At 34.6% G+C, this 24,888-nt stretch overlaps 1 protein-coding gene across 4 annotated transcripts in view; it reads right to left on the bottom strand.

The window, feature by feature from the left end:
- Nucleotides 1-24,308, bottom strand: part of LOC110111117 (actin-related protein 2/3 complex subunit 1B) — a 49,500-nt gene extending 25,192 nt beyond the window's left edge. For 2 of the 4 annotated variants that reach the window (XR_002304823.2, XR_003702704.1), the window contains exons 1-6: nt 23,965-24,305; nt 15,756-15,841; nt 15,564-15,640; nt 15,346-15,440; nt 11,544-11,613; nt 44-113 (exon numbers count right to left, since the gene is read on the bottom strand). Coding sequence is in view for 2 of the 4 variants with exons in the window: in XM_020842853.2 (XP_020698512.1) it covers nt 44-113; nt 11,544-11,613; nt 15,346-15,440; nt 15,564-15,640; nt 15,756-15,841; nt 23,965-24,034 (468 nt within the window). In the remaining 2 variants the exon portion in view is untranslated. Of the gene's footprint in view, nt 1-43; nt 114-11,543; nt 11,614-15,345; nt 15,441-15,563; nt 15,641-15,755; nt 15,842-23,964 lie in introns of all 4 variants that reach the window. The other 2 variants (XM_020842853.2, XM_020842852.2) reach the window with 2 other exon arrangements.
- Nucleotides 24,309-24,888: the final 580 nt, after the last annotated feature.

The raw sequence follows: 24,888 nt of genomic DNA, 5'->3' as shown, positions 1-24,888 counted from the left end.
GTTTTAGTTATAAGTGGAAGAACTAAAATAAGGGCAAACTCACATTGTCAGGGTGCCAAGCAACACTAGTTACGGAAGAATCATGTCTTTTCCTTATAAGCTTACTGACCCACCTAAGAAGAAAATATAACCGTACAGCAACTAAGGAAGTTTGAAATAAAAATGATTAAGAAGTTTACAGAAAACCAAAAATACATTCCAGCCAAAAAGAGTGCACAATAAATTTAAATTAAATTTAGATAGACAGCTAAACAGTAAAGAGCAGAACATTATTGGATTATCATAATAATAGCAAAAATAGCTCATATCTGAAAACGTTACCTAAAGGTCTCTAGTTAAAGACAACAAAGAATGATAGAAGCATGAATCTGCAACTAATGAAGAAATGCTACTAATCAAACCCGTAAACAGAGTAGTAAATAAACATCCATGAAGAGAAGATTAAGCATGAATTTGTAAACAGACTTCTATTCGTAGAAAGAAAATCCCTAGAATGGGACTTAAAACTATGATTGCAAAGAAGGCCCATAAGTGAGGCTTACAGGATCATTTAAATTTTTTATTTGTATTTGATATTTAAAATTAGCTTAATTTGAAGATTGAGTTGATATTTAAAATTGCAAGTTTGTCCAGCAGGTCAGAGCTTGCTTTTTTCGATTTAAAAAAAAAACCGGTTGTGGGAATTATAACTCAGATATTGAGTTCAACCTTTTTGTGAGTCTTACAACCTCGTCTTGCAAGTAAGGCGGGCTAATAGTTGATCTTCCAACCTCGCCCTATAGGTAAGGTAACGGACTAATTATGTTGCTTAGAAAAATGTTAATTTCTCTTAGTGAATTAGATCATAGTGGATGCAAATTTAAATGTGATTGTGGAAGCCTATAGATGTGCAAAAGTTCTTTGATCATTATAATGGGCATTCATATGAATGGAATGTATACACTGCAGGGTAAAATGGTGATTAAATGGCATTTTAACATGTCTTGTAGTTTTGTTGATGAAACCAAGTCGTGGCATCAAAGATTAGGACATGCAAGCCAAAGAGGGTTTAAAAAACAGTATAAGAAAGGTAAGAAAGGTTTCTTTGGGAATAAGAAGCCTTCAAGCTTGGATTTTCGTGAATATTGTGTGGTGGGAAAATTCACGTGATTGAAGTTTGCCATTTCATAATACAAGTTTAATGAAATTTTATATTAAGTTCATTCATATCTTTGGAGTTATGCAAGAAGTGAGCTGCATATTTTTTATCGTTAATTGATACTTACTAAAAAAAATTTATGCGTATAATTTTTGAAAGAGAAAAGTGAATCCTGCAGAAAATTCAAAAATTGGAAGACTCTGATTAACTCAAACAGAAAGAAGAGGACAAGAAGTTGACAACTAACAAAGGGCCTGAATTTTGCTCAGATCAATTCAGGAAGTATTGTAAGAAGCAAAGAGTAGTAGCATGGCATCTCACATTAAGGTTGACTCCTTGGCAAAATAAGCTAAACAAATGCTATAATAGGACCATTTTTGAAAGAGGGAAGATGCAAGCAGAATGATATAAGTCTACCAAAGATATTATGGGCAGAAGCAGTAAGTTCAACCATCAATTTAATTAATAGGTGACCCTAATCAACTATTGAGTTCAAGACCCCACAAGCGAAGTGGACAATCAGGAGACAACAACAAGCTAAAGGTAATTGGTGTATTGATTAGGTTCATATTAGGCAGGACAAATTAGAACCAAGAACTTTGAGATGCATTCTTACTGGATATCCTGAGAATATAAAAGAGTGTTAGTTGTGGTGCTTGGAACCAGACCATCATAAAATATTTCATAAGTAAAAAATGTTATTTTAACGAGCAACCAATGGCAAATTTAGTTCCAAGAATTATAGCTCAAAGCAAGAATGATGATGCAAATCATAAATTACAATTTGTGGTGGAGCAATGAAAGAATCATTGCATTCTTGAAGGAGATGATCAAGAATCAATTGAAGTTGAAGTTGCACCTGAAGAGCCTAGACAAGAAACTATTGAAGATGTGCGAAAAAACATTTGTTTTGGTAAGGAACGTCCCAGTTGTATGATTCAAGCATTACAAAGGTATGGACAACCAGATATCGTTTCTGAAGTATCTGTGATTGATTCTCTATTAGGTGAAGAACCAAGATCCTATAAATAAGTCATACAAAGTGCAGAAAGGATTAAATAACAGCAAGCTGTGAATGAAAAGATGATCTCCCTCAAGAAGAAAAACGCTTGGGAGTTTGTAGGCAAGCCAAAAAAAAGATCATAAGCTACAAACGATTGTTAAGGATGGAATCCCTAGAGATTCAAAGCTAGGCTTGTAGAAGAGGCTCTAAACAAGAAAAGGTTATCGATTAGGCTGAATGGAATCATGACCTTGAGATTAAAGTATGAAAAATATGATTCTATGAAAGAAATTATCACTGGATTTGCAGGTTCAAATTTTGCAAGATGTTCTGATACTCAAAGATCCCTTACAGGTTATGTGTTCAAGATGTTCAGAAACATTATTAGTTGGAAGGTAAATTTGCAGATTGTTGTAGCCTTGTCTACAACTGAAGCTGAATGCATTTGCTAGAACTGAAGCAAAAACAACTCAACCAACAATCTCCCCGGTGCCTATGGTTTGTCAAAATCAAAGAGCAACTTCTCTCCAAAAATTCTATGTATCATGAACGAGCTAAACATAAAGATTTTAAGTTGCATTTCATTAAGAAGACAGTTACTAATGGGAAGATGGAGATTTTAAAGGTTCCAACAAATGATAATGCATCATATAAGTTGACAAAAGCTCTTAAGTCTTCAAAATCTTGGCATTGCTTGGAGTTGTTGAGGATGATGAAAGAGAAATTTTGATGTTGGTTTATTGGGTCTTCTTGACTTAAAGAACCAATGTGAAGATTGTTGTAACAAACCTTTAATTCACTTTGTTTATTTTGTATAATTAGTTTTAGTTCTTATATATATATATATATATATCACTTTACACAAATATCTAAGGTGTGGCTATAAATAGACTCCACCCTTATATTTAAACAATCTAATTTATTCTCTCTATCCTAGATAATTCTTTCTCCTCTCCCTCTCCCCCCTCTCTTTTCAATTTATCGGTTTCAAGTGTTTGCTTGTAGATTCCAAGAAGCTGAGGAATTCCACCTAGTCAGAACGAGAAAAGCAGAGAGGTGCTCTACCTTGGTTTTCTATCACTTGCTACTAATGGTGTAAATGAGTTGAGTCGAGCTTGAGCCTCCCTAAGCTTGAGTTTGATTGATTGATCGAGTTCAAGCTCAAACTCAAGCTTAATTCTATGAGTTCTAGTGCGCTCATTAGCCAGCTCATTTGATATAAAAGAGAAAATATAATGATTATTCAATCAATTATTATAATAATAACATGATAAAAAAATAAATGAAAATAAATTAGAAATTACTTGAAATAAGGGACTTATCATTTTTAACTATTTTACAATTTTATACAAAACATATTAATTTTTGAGATATTTTAAACATATTTTATATTAATATCTTTTAAATGAGCCGATTTGCGAGCTGGCGACTCGAGTCAGGACTAGCTCAAGCTTACTTGATAGCTCATTGAACTCAACTCACGAGCCATTTATCGAGTCAAGCTTAAGCAAGCTAATTCGTTGGCTTGACTCAGTTACACCCCTACCTACTTTTGAGGAGAAACGAGGAAGAAAACACCTTGCAGTCACGAGATTGGTCAAAAGGGATGACCAACACCTGAAATTGAAGCGCAACATTGCCCAAACGACATCCGATCACAAAATGGACTTCGACGTTGCGCTAAGAATGTCTACAATACCCAAAATGGACTGTAATGTTGTCTAATGAGATTTACAAAAGCAAATTGGCACAATTTTTAAGGCAATATCGCATGAATTTCGAGGCTACATGAAAACCGAGATGGAGACCTCTGTTTTGATTTTTGTTATTATATTAATTATTATTATTATTTAATTATTATTATTATTTAATAAGTATTATTATTATTATCATTATTATTATTATTATCACAAATATTAAAAAAATAAAAAATAAAAAATAAAAAATAAAAATCAAATTGCTGCCTTACCTCAGCTGCACCTAGGACTTCCAGTCATGAACTAGGCACGTCAACGGCGAGCTTCGCACGATTTTCCTACTATTTTTGCACGTCCGAAGTCATTCTTCTTCACGATGATGTCGTGCTACTCATGATATCTGCTATCTCCGCCTGTTCTGGCTATGAAGAGAATTATGGACGAAAACTTTCAATTCAGTCGTTAAAATCCCGCACCCGAGGCCCTCTGTTCGGTCACCTCTTCTTCAAATCTTGTCTGAACCTCCCTCAATCATCTGAAATTATGCTGCTTCAATTCCATGACCTCGACACAACCGAAATTGATACCAAACGTGCGAGCCCGCCTCCCTGTCCGTTCGTTGATTCGTTCCTTTGCCTATACCCAACAGCAACCCAATCCCACATAGATCCAAACCAGCCATTCATTTCCTACGCCAATCTCGATCTTGTGTCCCACGCGAACCCTCCATCCCTCTGCAAACATAGCTCGTGTTGATCTCCTCCTTCAACCAAACGAGCCTAATCGCAAGCTACCTGATTTCCGATCTCCTAGCTAAGACCTTCCCAAGCTGATCGTCCCTCCTCACATGACCAAACCGGGCTTCCCCTTCCTCACTACCGACAGGCTGCAAATCCACCCCTCCAATATCCAGCCAAATCCACTTCGGTGATCATATGGCCACGTCGACCTCGCCGAACTCCACAAGACCTTCTACATGATTGGATGACTCCCGGCTTCTTGTCCGAACCGCACCTCACCTTTCGATTCCGCAAGCACCCGGTTGTCCCCTCGATTCCCCTTCCTCTCAGCCACCCAGTCAGCTTCTGAGCTCCCTCATCTCAATCAGAAACTCTACCTCTGCTCCACCCAATCGAATCCACGCGCAAACCTTCACTTTGCCAAACCATGACCCTATTATGACTTCAACAAGTCATCGATCCCTCAACTCCCTCACTGCCGTCCGATCCAGCCAACAGAGACAAAGACAACATGTAAACTAGTTTTTGTTAGTATTTATTATGTTAATAATGATTAATTATTATTATTTATGATTAATTATTATTAATTATATTCAATTATAATAAATAATAATTAATTATCATTAATTTTAATTGACAATAATTAATTATAGTTAATCATTATTAATTATAATTAATTATTAATAATTATGATTAATTATAGTTAATTCTAATCAATAGTATTTAACTATCATTAATTTTAATTGATCATTATTAATTTTAATTATTTATCATTAATTATGATTAATTATTATTTATTCTAGTTAATTATGATCAATAATAATTAATTATCATTAATTTTAATTCAACAAAATTAATTTTAAATAATTATCATTAATTATGATTACTTATTATTAATTATAATAAATTATTGTTAATTATAGTCAATTATAGATAATTATCATTAACAAGATTGATTACTATTAGTTATAATTAATTATTGTTAACTATAATTAATCATCATTAATTATTAAAAAAGAGAAGGAATAAAAAGAAGAAAATTTATATTCTCTTCTACATGTCCCCAACCTCAAAACAGTTGTCAACACTTACATCGACGCCATCAACCCGATAGCAAAGGTATAAGATCAAACCCTATCATTGGCGCTTGCAGCGCGGCGAGCAACCACTCATGTCCGCTTTTCTTAGCATGGTGGGAGGGAACTTGTCGTGGTGCTTGTGACAAGTTAGGTAAGTCTTGTGTGCGTTTTTCTTAGCGTGGCAGATCAAAACTTAAGTACATGTGTATATGCTCGAGTGCCTGTGGGAAAAAATTGTGCATTTTCAAATAAGTACCCCTGAAGACCCATGCACATCTTTCTTAACGGGGTGGGATTGAAGACTATGGTCGTGGTGTCATCCGACACCGACCGTACACGTCTTTCTTGACGTGGGGGGAAGGCTAAAACTCCATAAATTTCTCCTAATTGGGAGAGACGTCAGAGTGTTGCCTAAATTCAGAGTAAAGATGCACAAAATTTAAATGAACAACCCTGATTTCAACAGCATGATAGGGAACAAAACTAGAACAACATGGAACTGGACCTTAAAGTCTTAAACTATAAAATGCAAAATTAATTTGAAGACACAATTGTTAAATAATAATACAACTCATACAAACAAACATAAATGAACAAGCATGGGACTTGTGTTAAATAGAACTCCAAGCAATGATCAACAGTAATTGAGAAGGATATGTACTCTACTTGCGAGCAAATATAACAACCTCCTATTGCCAATGCTAAACAAATATACTGACTTTCAGCAAGTAGAAGAGGTTGGCAGGTGATGAATGCAATGACCTGATAACCAAGATGTGAATGCAGCATGACCATATATGAAGAAGTGAAGGTTATAGTGAAGACAACCCGCTTACAACCAACAATTGTTAGCTGATAGACAAGCGCATTGACCCGTTTATGAGCAGCGACAACGGTCGTAGCAACTTGCCAGTTAACATGGATAGATGATTAAACTCCCTGTATGACATCTACAAGCAACGATGATAGATGTGCTGCAAGTATGGAAGATCCCCGCAAGCAAAGACGGTCAACATGTACGAATTTAACAATCTCCCTACGGTCGTGGCAGTTCTTATGAACAACGGAAGATATGCAAGTGAATGCAACAATTCGCCAGTCAACATATAAGGAGAAACAAGTAATGAGTGCAGCTCAAGCGGCAGCTCATACTGACATAGAATGAGCGCTATAGTACTCCTACAATCAATATCAATTGGCTTGTGAATGAAAGCTGTAGTCCTATACAAACAATCACAAGCAAAGATGATAGTGGATATGTTGCAAGGATGTTGAGTCCCCTATGAACATAGATAATGCAGGTAGCGTACTATTCACGAGCAAGGACTGAAGATCGCAACAAACGCAGAAAAACTATAACAACTGCAAGCGCCTACGAACTGCTGAATAAGACCCTCGTAGTTAACAACCATGCTGAGAAGAAGCACGTTTATCTAGTGTTGGAGCTGAGGATTTTGTTGATCAAGTATAACTAAGTCCTCCAATTAATAACTTTAAGAATTCTAATAGTGATAGTTGAGACAAAGGCAACCTGGTACAAAGAGGAAGCTTGTTGATGTAAATCCTAATTGTGGCACTAAGCATACAAAATTGAATGATTCTGTAAAGTCAAAGAATGAGCAGTTGAAGAAAATATCGCATTCTATCATCTCTTCAAAAATATTGAGGCTTCAAGAAAAATCCTGCACTATTTGAATGAAGATTCGGAGACCAAGCTTCACAGTCTACTATCCTACACATGCACCACAAAATGTTGCAGCTATAGATTGGAGAAAGCTGCTCTTGGTTGCCATGTCAAGGACTATAGGAGAAACTTTCACATTCCATGTGCATATCAAATACTAGAATATCGTTGGGATACTAAAAACTATCATGTGCTTTGTCCTGTGCATGCTTCAAGGAGACTACCTTGTGATGAAGGGGAGACAAAAAAATCTAATAGCACATCAATCGAGCCCTCTGTTTAAAATTGCGCAATTAGAGGCGCGCCTTGAGGCGCGCCTTTGCGCAATTCTGCCCAAAAACGCCTCATAGCCTACGCAATTTTGGGCTTTCAAGAGGCGTACGCCTCACTGGGGCTGAGGCGCGCCACAGAGGCGCAATTGCGCAACTCATTGTGAGGCGTACGCCTCTCTGGGTAGGGTCCACTCACTTAAAATGAAGTATTTTTCTCTCCTTTAACCCGTAAACTTCAGCATTACCCGACCTTTCTCCCTCCCGCAAGCTCCAGGTCGCGATTCCGAGCTCCCTCACGCGGTCGGCCTTGCTTCCCGCCGCTCCTCCCGCCGGCGCCGCCTCTCTCCGGCGAAGTGGAAACTTCCGGCCACCCTCAAGGAGTACTCCACATTGGATTTTAGGTATTTTTATTAAGTTTAGGGATGTATTTTGCAAGTTTAAGAGAAACTAGGGTTTAGTTTTATTTATTTTTTTTAGTGTATTTGATTTTTGCTCACTTGTTCTTCTTCTGGGTGTGAGCGAAATTGGAGTACATATAGCCAAGTGCAAACAAAGAGAAGAAATCGGCTATCAACACTCAGAATGAACTCTCTGGTATATATTATGCACAACAAGAGGTTGAGAGAGAGGAGGTTGAGGAATAAGGGGTTGAAGGATGATGAGGACCCATTAGTGTGTGATGATGTGTCGTCCGATAATGAGTGGTTCATAGATGATGAGACAGATTTGTCATTATCAGACTTACAGTTAGAAGATCTAAGTGTGGATGTCTTGAGGGGCGAAGCAGATCAAGTTGGCACATCCACTAGTACTGCAGTTGGCACATCCACTAGCTCTGCAGCACAACAATCAAGTAAAGGTATTCCACAACTTCTTATATGCTATTACATTACATTTATGTCAAGTCAGCAATGAACATGAATACATGATAATGATCTTTTGTCTTAATGAACAGGGAAGAGAAAAGTGAGTCATGTTGAAGATGAAGATGACATGACATTCATAAATACAATTGGAGAAGAAGATTCACTTGAAGACTCATTTAGTGATGGGATATTATTTCATTTTATATGTTTTTTGTATTTTGGGAGTTTTGTTAAACTAATATTTTGTGATTTTGTACTTTGGGACATAATTTTATTGCATCTACTTTCTTATTTTCCACTATTGCTATTATTTTCCTGCTAAAATCTTTAATTTTTCATTTACGTAATTCTGTGTTTGTGAGGCTTACGCCTCAGACCGCCTCGAGGCTTACGCCTCGCCTCACGGACGAAAACCGCCTAGAGGCGCAGTTACGCAATTTTAAACCTTGATCGAGCCTTTGGTCTCATCAGATTATTATACCTCATCTATCACAAAACGACCACATGCAACTTGGATGTCCTCATCTAGCCTGAGCAAGGATTGGATGATTTTTTGATTTGATCTCTCGAATGACAAGAATATGGAGCTTGCATTAAAACAATGAAGTATCGCATGGTTATTATGGATGCAACACTACAATTCACCTGTAAGAAAAAGCATGGAATCAGTAGCAAAAATCTCGAGCCACTGAAGCGTAGCACTGTGCCACAGGATCTGCAACACTCGTACAAGCAGACAGAAGGCATTTACAAGCTTTTAAATAAAATGTTGTGCACATTCAAACAATAATTGCCGGGACAATTAATTAGTGCCAAACACTTTAAAATGCTATGCATGTTACATAAATGTACTGCGCGCTATGTTAATGTGTCACCTTCCAAATCCACGACATTTATACAAGTGGACTGAAGAAGTCAACAAAGTTTAAAATAAAGTCCTGCAAACTTGTCAGCAATAGCTACCCACATAGCTAACTACCTCCAAAAATGCAAAACACCCCTCTCATGCATTAATGTGTATTTATATACATCCCATAACATGCATGTGCTTACGATATGCGGAGGGTTTCATTCCAGTATGTCATTTGAAAATAAAGAGTGAGGGAATGAGTTCACCGAAGGTAGCCGGTGACGGATGGATTGGTTGACGTCCCACGATCATCCACGATCTAGTTGGGACGTGTTCCTCAATTGACGGTGCCAACGTGAAGATGATGCGTTCAATGTAGCTTTCCACGGAGTCGTCAAAGTCCAAATTGAAATTGAAGAATGGAGATCGGAGAATGTCGGTCCAGTCCAGAGAATCCTCTACGAACCCATGATCAACATCCAGGTTGGCCATGCATGATTGTCTAAGAGAGAAAGTAGAGAGTGAGAGGGGAATGGATCGGATAGATTCGACCAAGCAAAGGGGAAGAAGGGAAAATGGTTCAATCTAAAATAATTTCAGATCTAGTGAGTAATCAGAGAGTTATTTCCTTGAAATTTGAATTTGAAACGAGTGGGAATTAGGAGAAAAAGTGGGGATGGGATTGAATTAATTAGATCCTTAATTTATGAGACATAATTAATTAGAGAGAGAAGGGGAAAGGGGCCGGCCAAGGAGAGAGGAGAGAGAGAGAGGGGTTAGGCATTAAGGAGGTGGGTCCAAGCAATTAGGGGATTGAATACTTAAATCTGAAATTAATTTTAGATTTAAGTTAACTGTGTGATTTTCCTAAATTAAAGGATGAGGATTTAAGAAGAGTTTTGAAATTCAAATATTTTGAATTTGAATTTAATTCTCGTCATAAATTAGTGGGACTAAATTAAGAAAGCGTTTATGGTAGATTCGAATTCAAAAGTTTGGAGGGAATTATGTGACCGGCGGCTATTGTGGGGGAGAAGGATGTGGCCGGCTGCTTTAGGTGGTGGAGCAAGGGGCCGGCGGGTGGAGGCTTCAACCCGACAACCAAGGGCTTGGGCTAGGTAACTTAGATCCATGAATTGAGCGCTTTCCTAATATGGATTATGTCAATTTAGGAAAGAATTCAAAATCTGAATCTGAAATCAGATTTTGAGTTGGATCTCCCTCCTAATCTTCATGCTCCACTTTTGGAAAGAGATAAGACAATCAATTTTGGATCCATGGGAGGGGAAGGCCGATGGTTAGGGTATGGGATTTGGGTGGCGTTTGGCTAAGGAGGAAGGGGTGTGGGTTAAGTGGAAGGGATATTGTTGAGGTTGACCGGCGGCTTGGGGACTTGAAGTGGCCGACGGAAGAAGAGGTGGTCGGATGTAGGGGAAAGGAAGAGACGATAAGAAAATACTACAAGTACTAACCCCGAGCCCCGTAATCCATTGACGGCTGACGGTTGATGTGTGTCCCTCTCCTAGGGTTTCTCCTCTTAAGAACTCACAAACAGATCAAGAACAAGAAAGCTGAAATTTTTATTCATATTCATCATTAACTCAAAATACAAGAGAACTAGCCTATAAATATGCCTCATGAAAAGAAAAGAAATAATGATTAAAATGCCCTTCGGGATACAACACCACATGACCACTCTTAGGGGAAAAATAGGAAAAACAGAAATATAAAATAAACTAGTACATAAAACACAAAAAAAAACTCCAGATCATAGCCACTGATCTCTAATGTCCTCATCATATATACAAAGCAGCGCGACAAGCATCTACAGTATTATTAGGACCAAAAAAATTAATACATGAACAAAAAGGTGAATAATAGAACATATACCCCTTCGTGAACAAGCTTAAACCTTTAGTACAGGAGACAACAGCTTACATTAGGCTGCCAAAAACTCAGTGATGTGAGTTCCTTAAAATTGGTTCATATTTTAATATGTGCTACAACCATCCATATAAAATAATAACAATTCATGCTTCTGCCGTTACTGAAAGTATTAATACCATTACACCAGAAATTGAAAACCAAGATAATTGAACCTAGATGTTAAATTAAAGGATACAGCTCCGTGCTACACCTTACTAGTTTAGCAGTTAATTGCACTGAATGTATTCATGAATTAGATGAAGCAAAACATGAATCGGAAAGGCTCACCAGTTATTCTCTGGCTCATAATAGCAAATACAAACAGTTTTAGCTCCACTTCCAACAGCAAACTTGTTTTCTGAGAATTTAAGATAACTTAGTTATGATTTTATGATTGGAAATTAAAATATCATTCTCATATCTTGACCTAAAGCTGCAACATGGCAGATAAGTTTACAAGAGGCAAATTGATACATTTTTTCAATTCTCTAAAATCAAATCACATGAATTTCTTCCAAGTCATGAAATCATCACTTCATAAATAAAAACTCATCATGAATGTATCGGTTGGATAATCTTTGTTGCTTATGCATAAGTTTTCATAAGTGAAGTTGAGAGCATCAATTTTGCACAAGCTAATGGCTTAAGGTATGGTTAGTTAAATGTCAATGTTACTAGATGTCAGTGAGATTTATTAAATAATATGTATTTCGTTTAACATTATTATATTTAATGATGTTAGTTTTAAGGTAGATCTTGAGCAATGACAATCTGAGACAACAAAAACCAAGAGATCTTGGTCAAGTTTGTCATCAACCCCCAACTATTTGCTCTAAACAAATATACGTATATATTTGCTCATATTCAAATTGCTACTACTAAAGCCATAAGCATCGAAGACCCTGCTAATAAAATTTAATCAAAAGCACCCTCTCGACATCAAGAGAGATAATAATCAATAAAGACTTAGATCTATGAAAAATCTTCAAACCAGAGAATGAAATCCTCATTAGAAAGCAAAATCTATGAATAGTGTGTTATCTAAAAATTTAAACCAAAACCACTTGAATCTAATAGAGTGAGCAAGGATTTTTGTAGTCCATTGTTGTATGCCAAGTTTTCTAAATGTTCTTTCTAGCTTACAACATTTCCTCTTCAGGATATGGTTCTTATTATCAGCATTTTAGTGGTCTAACAAGAGATCACGGCCATCGTCAATTGGCAAAAGCCAAAGAATATGCCATAAGTCTACAGCTTCGTAGGCTTAACGATTACAACCGACAATTCATATCAAACTTCTTGCAAAAGGCAAATTGATAGGTTAGGAGATGGCAAAGATTAAATCATCAGGCGGCCATCGATGGAGCTTCCCAAACACTGAAGAGCTACCATGTGCTAGCACCAATACTCACACTACCTGACAAATGCAAGGGAAACAAAAATGTGTACTATTGTTGTATACTTGTATAGTTGAGTGATCTTCTAATACAACATCGATTTTGATGCCTATTTCATAACAATGATACTCGACTGTCCAGAGCATTATCATTTCCCATTTTGATGCATAATACGACATCGATTACTGACTCTTGACATTATAATATTAAGCATTTAAGCACAAATAATAGTTAAATTACATATTATTTCTCAATTATCCTTAATACCTTATTTATTCAATTTTTCTAATATTGTGTCCAACCTGTATCCGTGTTCTATATTTTCAATAATTGATGTGTCCCAAGTTAGTATATTGTCATGGCATGACGTCGTGTCTTTGTCTATGCATCATAAACTTGGAATCATTGAGAGGGAGAGAGCTACAATTGAGGGTTTGATTGTGAGGTGGTCAATGCCTTTGCGAGTGAGGGCTTGATTGTGAGGCGGTCGATGCCTTTGCGAGTGAGGGTTTGATTGTGAGGCGTTTCTAGGGGCAGTGATTGGGTTTGGAGAAGGAGAGAGGGGTGTTGAGAGCATAAGGGTTTGGTTGGTGTTGCATGCAAAAGGGAAAGGCATAGGGAGAGGGAACAACGACGAGTTCAACGAATATTGTATAAGTTTCATGAAGATGACCCGAGAGCCAACTCACGTGCAATTTTCGGCTAACAGAAAACCTAAAGAGGTCTGAGAGGGAAAGAGACCATATCAAGTCGAACCGAATGGTGCAAATGAGATGATAATACCGCCGCTACAATACATGGGATGTTAGGGAAAAGGATATTGGATTTTAAAATGATTTTTTAATTAAAAATGATAATAATTAATTAATTAATTAAAAAGATGTGTTCACATTCTCACATAATTCCTCTTTTTTAGTGCATCCAAAATTCATTGAGTCAATTTGCACACAGGAAAATTTTGAGTTTCATGAGGCAATCTAGACAATATAAGTGTATGTTTTAGGCCTTTTTAACATTTTGGATGTGTCATGGCAGTTTATTTTGCGAACGGACAACGTTTAAGTGACTTTTATGAGATGTCGCACCCATTGTTTGACATTTTCATCGCATCTAACCGAATTGAAGGTAGGAGGTGTTACTCATGTGATTTTGATACTTTGGATGTGTCCATGTAATCTGATTGGCAAATAGGCAACATTTGTGCCATTTTGATTGATATCAAGGTGTTTCAAGCTCACAGCTCACATGGCGTTGAATTAGTTGTTCGCCATTCTCATCGTGTTCGCTTGAATTAGCTATGAGACACATATGGTGAGTTAACAAGTAAATGTCAACATTGCACTTGAAAGTTGACAAACGCCAACAAAATTGAACCGATGGGAGGGGGTAGGGGAGTAAGTAGCTCGTTTACAGTTAGACGAGCTCGAGTTCGAGCTCGACTATCGAGCTCGAGATCGAGTTCGAGCTCGCTTTCCATGTAACGAGCCGAGCTCCATAAGGGTCTAAACTCAACTCGACTCGACTCGTTTACACCCCTAGAGGGGGGCAACTAACGCCAAGGTGTATGATGCGTCTTGGAAGAAAAAATAGCAAGAGAACATGAAGAAATTTGTAGAAACTTGATGATAGGGATTGATTTTTTATTAATACTTCAACAAGAAAGTAAAATACATTTGATATACTATTCGAGAGGTAGATCGGCTCTCCCATAAACCAAAGACACTACTAGGAGCTACTTCAAAATAAAATTACAGCAAAAATCAGTTGCATAAACTAAAAATAATATATAGTTAGCCCTAAATAGACACTCCTACTTCCCTCCCAAATCAACCTCCTTTCCCTGATTAATTCCCTCTCAATTTTGAACTCTTTCCCTAAATAAGCCCCTCCCAATTATCATTAAAACCTTCCTAATTATCTCTCCCTAGATTTCTCCTTCTTACACAATGAATTATAGCTTTTTGGGCCCCACAAGGGGGGCTGAATCCTCCCTGCTGATATGGTTCCCACCCATTCTCTCTGCTATGTTCTGCTCTGTTGAACCAGCCGGAAGGCTTCCGCTCGTAGGTTCTGTGCACGTAACAATGTATTCCATAAGAAAGGACAATAGCTAACCACAAAGCAAATTAGCAATGCCCAAAGTTTGTATGTTAAGAGTATCTAGTTCTAAAATATTTTATATTATGTATATAAACACATAATTATACACCTACAAATTTAGGTGAAAATATAAATTATATCCATCAAGGGATACCACTATAATGATAGTTCAAAAGAGCAACAAATTTTTAAGTAGACTAGAATCAAGTCAATTTATTTCCACACAAATCATAAGCCCTATTAATTACTTTAAAATGTTTGGAAACATTTTTTGGAGACAATTTTGAGGGAGAGATGGCTCAATTGAAATTGGGTCCAATAAACAATTTTCAAAAACACAACCGCACAAGCTTCAAACAAAACTTAGCTTCTAATACTAAATTGATTTGAAGGCAGGTTCAAGTTTGCTTTAACCTCAAATTTTTTATTTTGAATTGACCCAAAATCCCTCAAAATATGTTTTTTCCCAACCCCAAGCCTCAACTAGACACAATGATTGAGGTCATTAAACATCTTTAAGAAAACAGAAGAGAACCAAACAAGCATGAAAGAAGATGGAAAAAAAATGTTGCAGCTATAATTTTGGTCAATACCTTTAGGACTCCACTGAACACACAGCGCCGCACGATTTAATCTAAGAATGACTAAAGTAGGTACCCACTCAGATCCTTCATGATTCCAAACATATCTGGAAAAATATCCATAATAAAATCGGTAACTTTGCGTTGATAATTCTACAATGGTGAATGCTAAACTACTATAATACATAAATAATGTAAATGAGTAAATTGAATGCTCATTGTAAACTCACGAATTTCTATCATGAGATGCAGTTACAATTTTGTTGGATCTCAAACTCCAATCTATTCCAGATATAATTTGGTCATGCTTGCAGAAGGATATGAAGAAGAAAGCGAAGTAACATATTAAATAAATGAAAATCACTAATTTCAAATTGCCAAATGAATGTAAGTTTAAATTAGCAAAAACTTATCAAACATACCTTGAAGAGAACATGGACCCTCTCCCATTTGTCCATAGTAAATTTATAGATGTGAACTTCAGCATTGTTCGGACACAATGCAACCACTGCAACATGAAAAATCAAATGTCATCAACTAGTTCAGCAAAAGGCTTAATTAATTCATTAAAATTGAAGTTCTATCCTTCTCTAATATAACTAAAGTTTAAATTCACATTCATGAAATTTTACTAGAAATGATGAAAAAGTTTTTAACAAAATGTAGTCTAGGAGAAAAATAAATAAATTTCTATCCGAACCAATTCTATGATAACCACTAACATGTGAATTGCTCGCCACCGTGTAACTTATCACTATCTTAATTCTTAAGTCATTTTATAAGCGATAAGAGTTTAAGGTTCACGCCTACATTCTATCGTGAAGTACTGTCAACCAAGGTTTGTAGGTAGCTACAATTGTCACCCCTATCTTCTCTCTCTCCCTCGTCTTCCTTTTCAGTTGCATGAACTAACAATTCCCGATTTGCATCCCTCCATAGAGTCATCACAAGTCTTTTACCCCATGGTAGCTGCACTGTTGCAACCCATCATTGGTGTTATGTGCAAGTCGTCGCAGTTTTTTTTTTTTGCTTCCACATTACTTTGCCCTTTTAATGTAACCTCCAACTAACAAATTGTCACAACTCCTCTTCTTCAATTGACAAGACCATATTCTTACCCTCTCCATCTTAGCATTTTCACCTCTTTCACGTCATCCTTGTTGAGCTATAGTTGCTGGTGAGATAACTCTCAATTCATCTTCTAAGCTAGGATTGGTAAGGTAAGAGAAAAACAACTCTTTTATTATTACAGAGTCAACTTTATAATTCTAATTGTTATGTAATAATCTACTAGTTTAAGTTAGCTTAGATTTAATTTAGATTCATTGAATCAAAGTTTTGGATAAATAATTAGTTTTCATGATAACTTAAATGGATTTTGAGATTGGCTTGATTGAGGTTTTATACTTGAAATGATTTAGAATAGGATAATTTCTGTTGAAATACTGGATTTATGTTAATATTATGGGCTTTGTTTTCCTAATTCTAAGTAATTAGGCATAATTAGTTGTTTATTTAAATTAAAAATTGTATAGAAGCATATGTGATTAACTTGAAGTTCTTAACTAAGATTTTCGAACACTCTTTGCCAAATGTTGCTCCTTTATATCTCAATTAGGCAATGGCCACTCGTACCAGATCTTGATGTGGGTAATTTCTATTTATTAGGAAATAAATGTACCTTATTTTCTTTTTTTCTTTTTTTCCAGAGATAATATCTTTGTTACTTGTTGTAGGCTTACTTGCTTATTTAAGAGTTATCCAATTGACCTTAAACAATTTTAGAGATCTTATTTTATATGCAAATTGATATGTCATATAATGGTTAGATTTACCTACAAAGACAAATATCTTGAGATGAATCATGTGATGCATAACAAGTTAATATGCTGCTTTGATTAATGTGAAATAAACTCATAAATATTGTACATGCAAATCATACTCTATTATTATAAAGTAAACTTTGATCATATTGTTCATAAACTATTTATTATAACACCTAGATCAAAATATAATATAGTATAAACTATGCTTGTGTATTGGGTGAACGTAACTGTTAGAGTGTTGGTACTATCCTTAAGGGGATAATATTGGCTAGTTAGGCCTACAAGTTAATAGAGGGACAAATCTTCTAAAGGGGTCAATAAATTCCATTAGGTTAGTTAAAGCATTCCTTCTGTTTCGAGATATTATGAAAGGGGGAGAACAAAGTACAAAGAATAAATCAATTATTTGAATAGACATTCCTCTATATATGCATTATGTGGATGCACACGAATTTGTTAGCATGTAGATGCATTGATTGTGCTTCATATGAAGGTCTATAGACTTTATGCCATAAATTCTTATAGATTAATGGATACTATTTTATTAATCATGTCATGTAATATTATTTTATATGATGCACAAACAACACTTGTAATATTAATATGCATTATTAGTAATGCCATTTTCATTAACCCTATTGCATGACATGCGTCTTATTGTTTATGATTTAATAAGTAATTATACATTAAGTTTGTCAAGCAAACTCATGCATTGTTAATTTTTTTCTCTTAACAATTCAATCAGGCTAATCGGTGGGTCATCATCGTAGGAGTAGATTTAGCAATAGTACTTTGTTTGGACTGTCTTAGGTTCAAATTTATTATGCAAATGTAGTTGATTTATCTTCTTTCGTTAGTTCGATAAAATAAAAAATAAAAAAAAAAAATAGTTCGATGTTTTTGTTTCCCTTGCTACTAAAATGTCAGAAATTACACTGATTCAATAAAGCTTCAACTTTTACATCTTATAATCACAGACTTTTAATTTCATCTGTTTATATATGAATCATTTTCTCAATGATACAAAACTAATTTATTTGATCCCTAACTCTTGAGGTTTATCACGTGAGTTAATTTCTTAATTTCTTCATGTCTCGTGCTACTGAGGTGTAACACCATTTGAATTCAGGGTGAGATAAGGTATATGATTATTAGAGGAATAGAATGCGTATTTTTTATATTAAAAAGCCTCGTTTATCTTTTCAAATATTTCTAAATGGAAATATGAATAAAAAAAGAGATGCCCATAACATATAAAGTTCGAACAACACTTATTAAGTATAAGATAATGTAAGGTAGCCTAAGCCAAGTCAAAGGAAGGACAATCAGCAAAAAATAGCTTGAGATAATTTAGCATTAAAAACATAGTTTATATCCTTATTGAGTCTAAATGCTTCCCTTAACAACCAACATGATCAAATATTATAAAGGATGAGAAATGGGTACATAAACTTAAGATCTATCAATTTTGCTTCCTCATGCACAGATAAGATCTTAAGATCTCGAATCATACTCTCAAAAATATTTTTATTAGTATTTTTTTCTCAAAAATATTTTTATTAGTATTTTTTAAAAAGCCCCCATCTAATATTAGAACAATGTTTTATTAAATTTTTCATATTTTGCCCCTTCATCTTAAACTCCAAAACTAATAAGCGGTGTTTGGTACATAAAATTTCGCTCGGAATAACTTTACAATCTTTGCAATCTAAACAATTTATTTTTCTTATAAGAAAATAATCAATCTGAGTTTTACTATATTCATTCTTATAAGTGATGAGATGCTCATCTCTTTTCTTAAATAAGGTATTAGCAATTACAAAATCATAAACTAAAGCAAAATCTAATATAATCTTACCACATTTCATTAGTTACTCCAAACACGTAGCCACCATGAATACTTTTAAAATCCTCTACCTCTCTACCAACATGTCCATTTAAATCTCCTCAAATAAAACTCTTTCTTCAAGATGAATCTTTTGAATTAATTCTTCTAATTCATTCCAAAACTTAATTTTAAACACGTATCCAAACCTACTTGAGGAGCATAAGCACGTATACTATTAATAATCTTACATCAACAATAATCTTCAAAGCAATAATTTTGGCTCCAATTCTATCAATTTTTATAACATTATCCTTAAAACTCTTATCTATAATCACACCTACATCATTTATAGTATGACTTTTATCATAATACCAAAGTTTAAATTCTAAACTATCAATCGCCTTAGCTTTCTCTCCAACTCATTTGGTTTCCTGAATGCATAAAATATTTATCTTCCTATGAATCATAATATCAATTAATTCTATTAAAAAAAATTGCATACCTATTTGAATTCAATTATACAACATCTACATTCAACCATCCTAAATTCAAGTATTAGGTATAAACTAGGGACTACGAGTATGTTTTAATGCAATATGCATTTCAAGTCTTCATATGAAATAAATTGAGGAAAAAATTATAATAACTAACATTATTAAGCTTATCAAATTATTAGAGACTACTTTGTGAATCCTACTTTTACATCCAATCCTGTTAAGGTGTTAACTTTATTTTGAACGTTTTTTTTGCCAAGCTTCACTAGTTAAATTCTCACTTTTTTTTCACCAAATTAAATTCTCACTTTCTTTATGATCACTTCACATCAATTTTATTTATATGACTTACTAGTGCATCTTCAAACTTCAGTTGTGGATTTCCAAACTAGAAAAAGCTCAAAAAAGTCCCCCCATTATTTAAATGCAACCAATTTAGTCACACAGCTTCACATTTCTTCAATTTAGTCATTCAATTATATAAAATTAATCTCAAATGATATCTCAATAAAAATTTGACAAAATTTGCAATATAAAATTGATCTTAATTTGGTCCCTCGACTATAGAAATTCGATCCCAATTAAATCTATCAAGGACCATTTGGGATCAATTTTATATAATAAAAACACTAAGTTAGAGAAATGTGATATTCTAGAATAAAAAATGCTACATATGAATAGGGGACTATTTTGAGCTTTTTTCCATGTTCAAATAATCTAAGTTTATTTTCTACTACTATAAACTGAATATATGGAATGTAATTTCAGTAGTAATAGACCTAGTGAGGGGATTGTGACTTTAAGCGATTAAGTCATTAATAAGAGTACACGTTTTAGATATCTTGGATCTATTGTTCAGAGTGATGTTGAAATAGATGGGGATATTATCAGCATAATTCAAGTTGGATGGTTAAAGTGGAGGAATGCAACGGGCTTGTTGTGCGAAAAGTCTCCCTCAAACTTAAGGGAAACTTCTATAAGATGGTGGTGAGAGTTGCAATGTTTTATGGCGCCGAATGTTGGCCATTAAAAGAGAAGCCTAATACTAAGTTAAGTGTTGCAGAAATGAGGATGCTTTGGTGGGTGAGTGGCTTTACCATTAGAGATAGCATACGAAATGAGCATATACGTGAAAAGGTTGGAGTAGCTCCAATGGAAGATAAGATTAGAGAGAGTCACCTTAGATAGTTTGGTCACATTAAACGGAGGCCTTCCGATGACCCCGTTAAGAAAGTTGAGGTATTAAATTTAACTTATGTTAGGAAAGGTAGAGATGGACCTAAAAAGACTTGGTTAGAAAATATTAGAAATGATTTTTCTTTATTAGATCTAAATGAGAATTTGAGTTTTAACATGACACAATGGCGAAAAAGGATTCATGTAGCCGATCCCACGTAGTGGGACAAAGGCTTGATGTTATTGTTGTTGTTGTTTATTTTCAATTTATTACTCTTATTTTTTTTCTTTTAACATAATCACTTCTCACTCTATCTTTCACATATTTACAATACATCCTACCTACCATTTTCATTTCTGCAAAACTTAAATTGGTTTCCATCAATTTATCAATTGATCCATATATATAGCTAGTTCTACGATATTCGCTTATTACATAGTACTCATTAAGCAATTCCCCATTTAACCATGTAGTTTTAACACGAAAAGGGATGTCCAAATTGATCTTCCCATTAATTTGTATGATAGATCTTCCCATTAATTTTTATGACAAATATAAGAAATATAAATCTATTACATTAGAATCACATAATCTTCCACTTATTTTGACTCATATTATAACTTTCAAATCCATTAAAATTTCAACTCATGTCATAAATCTTCTTTCTGATAATAATCATCGTTTTCTAATAGTTTCCTCTACTTCTCAAACTTTGAACTTATTAGGGAAGATGCATCACCAATCAACTATGAAACTTGCAAATAGCATACATCAAAGTAGTTGAATTTGAATGAATATTATAAATATATCCATCATTATTATAAACAGAAACGAACTTGCCAACAAATATTTATAATGCCAAATACTCCATAAATATTTTTATTAACCAACTTATCATTTATATGCATATTTTCTCCTAACTGTCCACTAAATCAATTATCATGGTACTTGAATGCATGTTTTTTCAATTTCAACAAAAAAATTTATAAAGATCCTCTCATTGTTTCTTATATTTTTATTACCAATCTTAGCTACAAAATAACCTCCATATGGATTTTCATGTTAATAAACCAAATTGATTATCAACTATTTTTGGTGTATGCACTAATACCCAATACATAACTTCATTACATGACTTCTAATGTTGATTCCTCTAAAATTATCATAATTTTGATTTCAATTTGTTGTTACATATTTGAGAATGATTAAAGGTTGATATTAGGTTAAGGTTTGATTTCTAAGCCTAAATAGTAGACATTCCTGGTATTGATAAACCATCCATTGTCAATTCTAAACCCAAATGAGGAAGTTTAATCATTAATGTTAGGTTGATTGCTAATTGTAAAATTTAAGCAAATATGAATGAACGAAACAAACATAAATGAGCTTCCTAAATATATATTTCAATTATATTCTCTTCAATAAATATTACTTCAATCCTTCCTCTAATATAACCATTTCTTAAATTATCCTTCCTATTTTTTCCATTATTAAAATTCTTATTTTTTGTCATGCTAAACATTTATATCAATTATATTTTAATGTCAAAAACTTAGATCAATACAATATCATCGACTTAATTATGGTTTTATAAAATTTACATTTAAGTCTCCATGATATCCAATTATCATAAAATATTCCAAAGGCACATCTCCATTTTAACAATCCAAACTTAATACTTGAAGGTATACTCCCATACATATTGCCATTATTTTGAATGATAAATCCAAAATACTTAAACTTATTAGACTTGTGTGTCACTTTATCTTATAATAAAAGCATTTTTTATATGAGCCACTAGCCTATCAAGGCTCATCTAAGATGCTTGCCCATTTGACATATGCCATGGCAAGGCACAAGCGGTCATTTTACACCTTGCTCACTTGAGGCCTAAGGCTAAGGCCTTAGAGAAAAATTAAGTATGCTTTTAACACAATAAAATTTGTGCTAGAAAAAGAATCAGCATTAAAGGTAGTTTTTTGGGATATTTGCAACAACTAATATGCTACCTGATGATATGAACAATTTTTCTATCTACAAATTTTAAAGTTGCACTAAATTCCAGGTTTTATCATAAGTACTGCCATAAATGAAGAACTTGAATATTCAATATGCATACTAGAATAAGCAATGTTGGGCGTGCATGCACACTTGAACGAGAGAGAAGTATGAGTAGGCCTAGGAAAGCATGATAAAGAGATGCTAGAGCATGATGAACTCAACTCAAAATTGAAGATTTCAAGTTTTACTTAAGACAAATTTGAGACTTGTCAAAATTCATAAATTTTGAACAAGTTTTGAACAAATTTGGGTGATTTTATTAATCTAATAAAAAACTTATTAAAATTAATAATCATACGCATGCGTGTGCGCATACACAGCCATATTTTGAACTATAATATAAATACATATGGATAATCATGAATAGAGTCAATTTTGAGTAAGAATCTAACTAATTTCAAAAACAAATGGATTTCAATTTCAAGCCAATAAATCCATGTGAGTTTCAAGTTCGAGTTTCAGACAACATCATCATCAAGGCGAGAAGAATTTGGCTTCGTTTGGTTATTCAATACTTTTGTAAAAGGCGATTTTAAGAGATATTGATTTAGAAAAATGAGTTTTCTAACGGAGAAAGCACATATAAAAAGCTTTCTCACAACAGCATGAAAAAATTTTGTTATTGGGAACATGGTTTGAAGAATCAGACAATAAAGAAGAAATAACTTTACCATTTTAAAACGGAATAAGCACAAAAAACCCCCAATCAAACTAGGCCTGATCTGGTGGAATTATGTCCCTCTCACAAGTACCAGAATAACGGCAGTACATCTAACCATATCTATATGAGATTATTAAAAACAGTTCAAACCCAGTTAGTTCTGAGGCCGTGCATATCTGGGAATATGATTGGCGGTTATGGATGTAGTTTAGAGAACCTTGTGAACCAGCTATAGTCCTTTCTTCTAAGGACTTCCCCTCGTTCATGGTGCTAACTCCAACCACCTTGAAACCACAGGGCAATTATAATGGCATCCACCCATTTACAATTGATCCTTTTGCCCGAACAAGTAACGTTCTTATATGCTGGTCTTACTACTTTAGGTTTACGAAATAAAATTCAAATTAAACAGGCCTGCTAAGACAACCCTAATGAGTAATTCCATCCTGCACAAACATGCAAAGACTCTACCCACTGGAGCTGATCGCCTTCATCCTAAAATGCTTCAAAAGTACATGGCAAGCGGAAGAAGAGTGACACAACAGGAGCTCGTATTATCGGAAAGAAATGAAGCAATAAATTACTTGTTCGATCGGGACTCCATGCGTGGCAGGTAATGCACTGAGCGAGTTGATGCACCTCAACAGCCGGCATGCCTTCCTCTCTCGTCTGAAATATCTCTTAACCTTGAGCTGCAAGAGAGGAGCGATCGGAGATCTGAAGAGGAAGAATGTGAAACGCAGAGGATGGGGTTGAATCGGAAAGCTGCGGGGGACCAACCCTAGTCGTCGTTGTAGATGAAAGCAAGGTCCGTATTGGATACTTGGCTTATTCTCCAATAACGGTGGCAAAAGAAACCCCACTACGACGATCCTTGTCTTCGCCAACGTTGGACCTTGCTCTCGAATGAGCCGAAGCATGTTTTGCCTTAATTTTCAAGCATTTAACTTCAGTGATTACCGCACTAAACTGTTTTTGACATTTGATACTTCATTAATCAATTGATTTGAAATAAGAATAGGGTTTGTTTAAATTTTTTTTATTTTTTATGACTCATAATAATTTAAATTAGAATAATATATTTGCTAATTCATTTTTAAAAATATATCTAAAAAAAATTATGGGTCAACCCCAATAAAAATTGATGGACAAAGTGAATCAAACTATAAGCATTACGAGCACAGATAGATGCAACTCCTTGTGTAGGTAGAAGACCCATTTCACTCTGTTATGGAGGAGTCAAAGTTGGTAGGAGCACCATAGTAGCCTTTTTTGTGTTGTTGAATGAGAAAGAGAAGAAGACGAGAAAGTTGAGGTTCGTGAGTTTATACTCAATTGAGAGGAATTTAGGTGTTTTTTTCGAATAGAAGGAATAAATGATTGATTTTTTATTTTTCAATTAACTTTTTTATAGCAATTTTGTGAAGTCAAAAATGAGGAGGAATAAGATGGAGTTGCATTCTTACAAATGGTTCATGGTTTTAATCAAAGGCTAAGCTAAGTCTGAA

This window comes from Dendrobium catenatum, unplaced genomic scaffold (genome assembly GCF_001605985.2).
Source record: "Dendrobium catenatum unplaced genomic scaffold, ASM160598v2 fragScaff_scaffold_1427, whole genome shotgun sequence".
Lineage (NCBI taxonomy): Eukaryota > Viridiplantae > Streptophyta > Magnoliopsida > Asparagales > Orchidaceae > Dendrobium > Dendrobium catenatum.
Note: the sequence above shows the minus strand (reverse complement) of the source record. Positions and strands in the feature narration are given on the sequence as shown.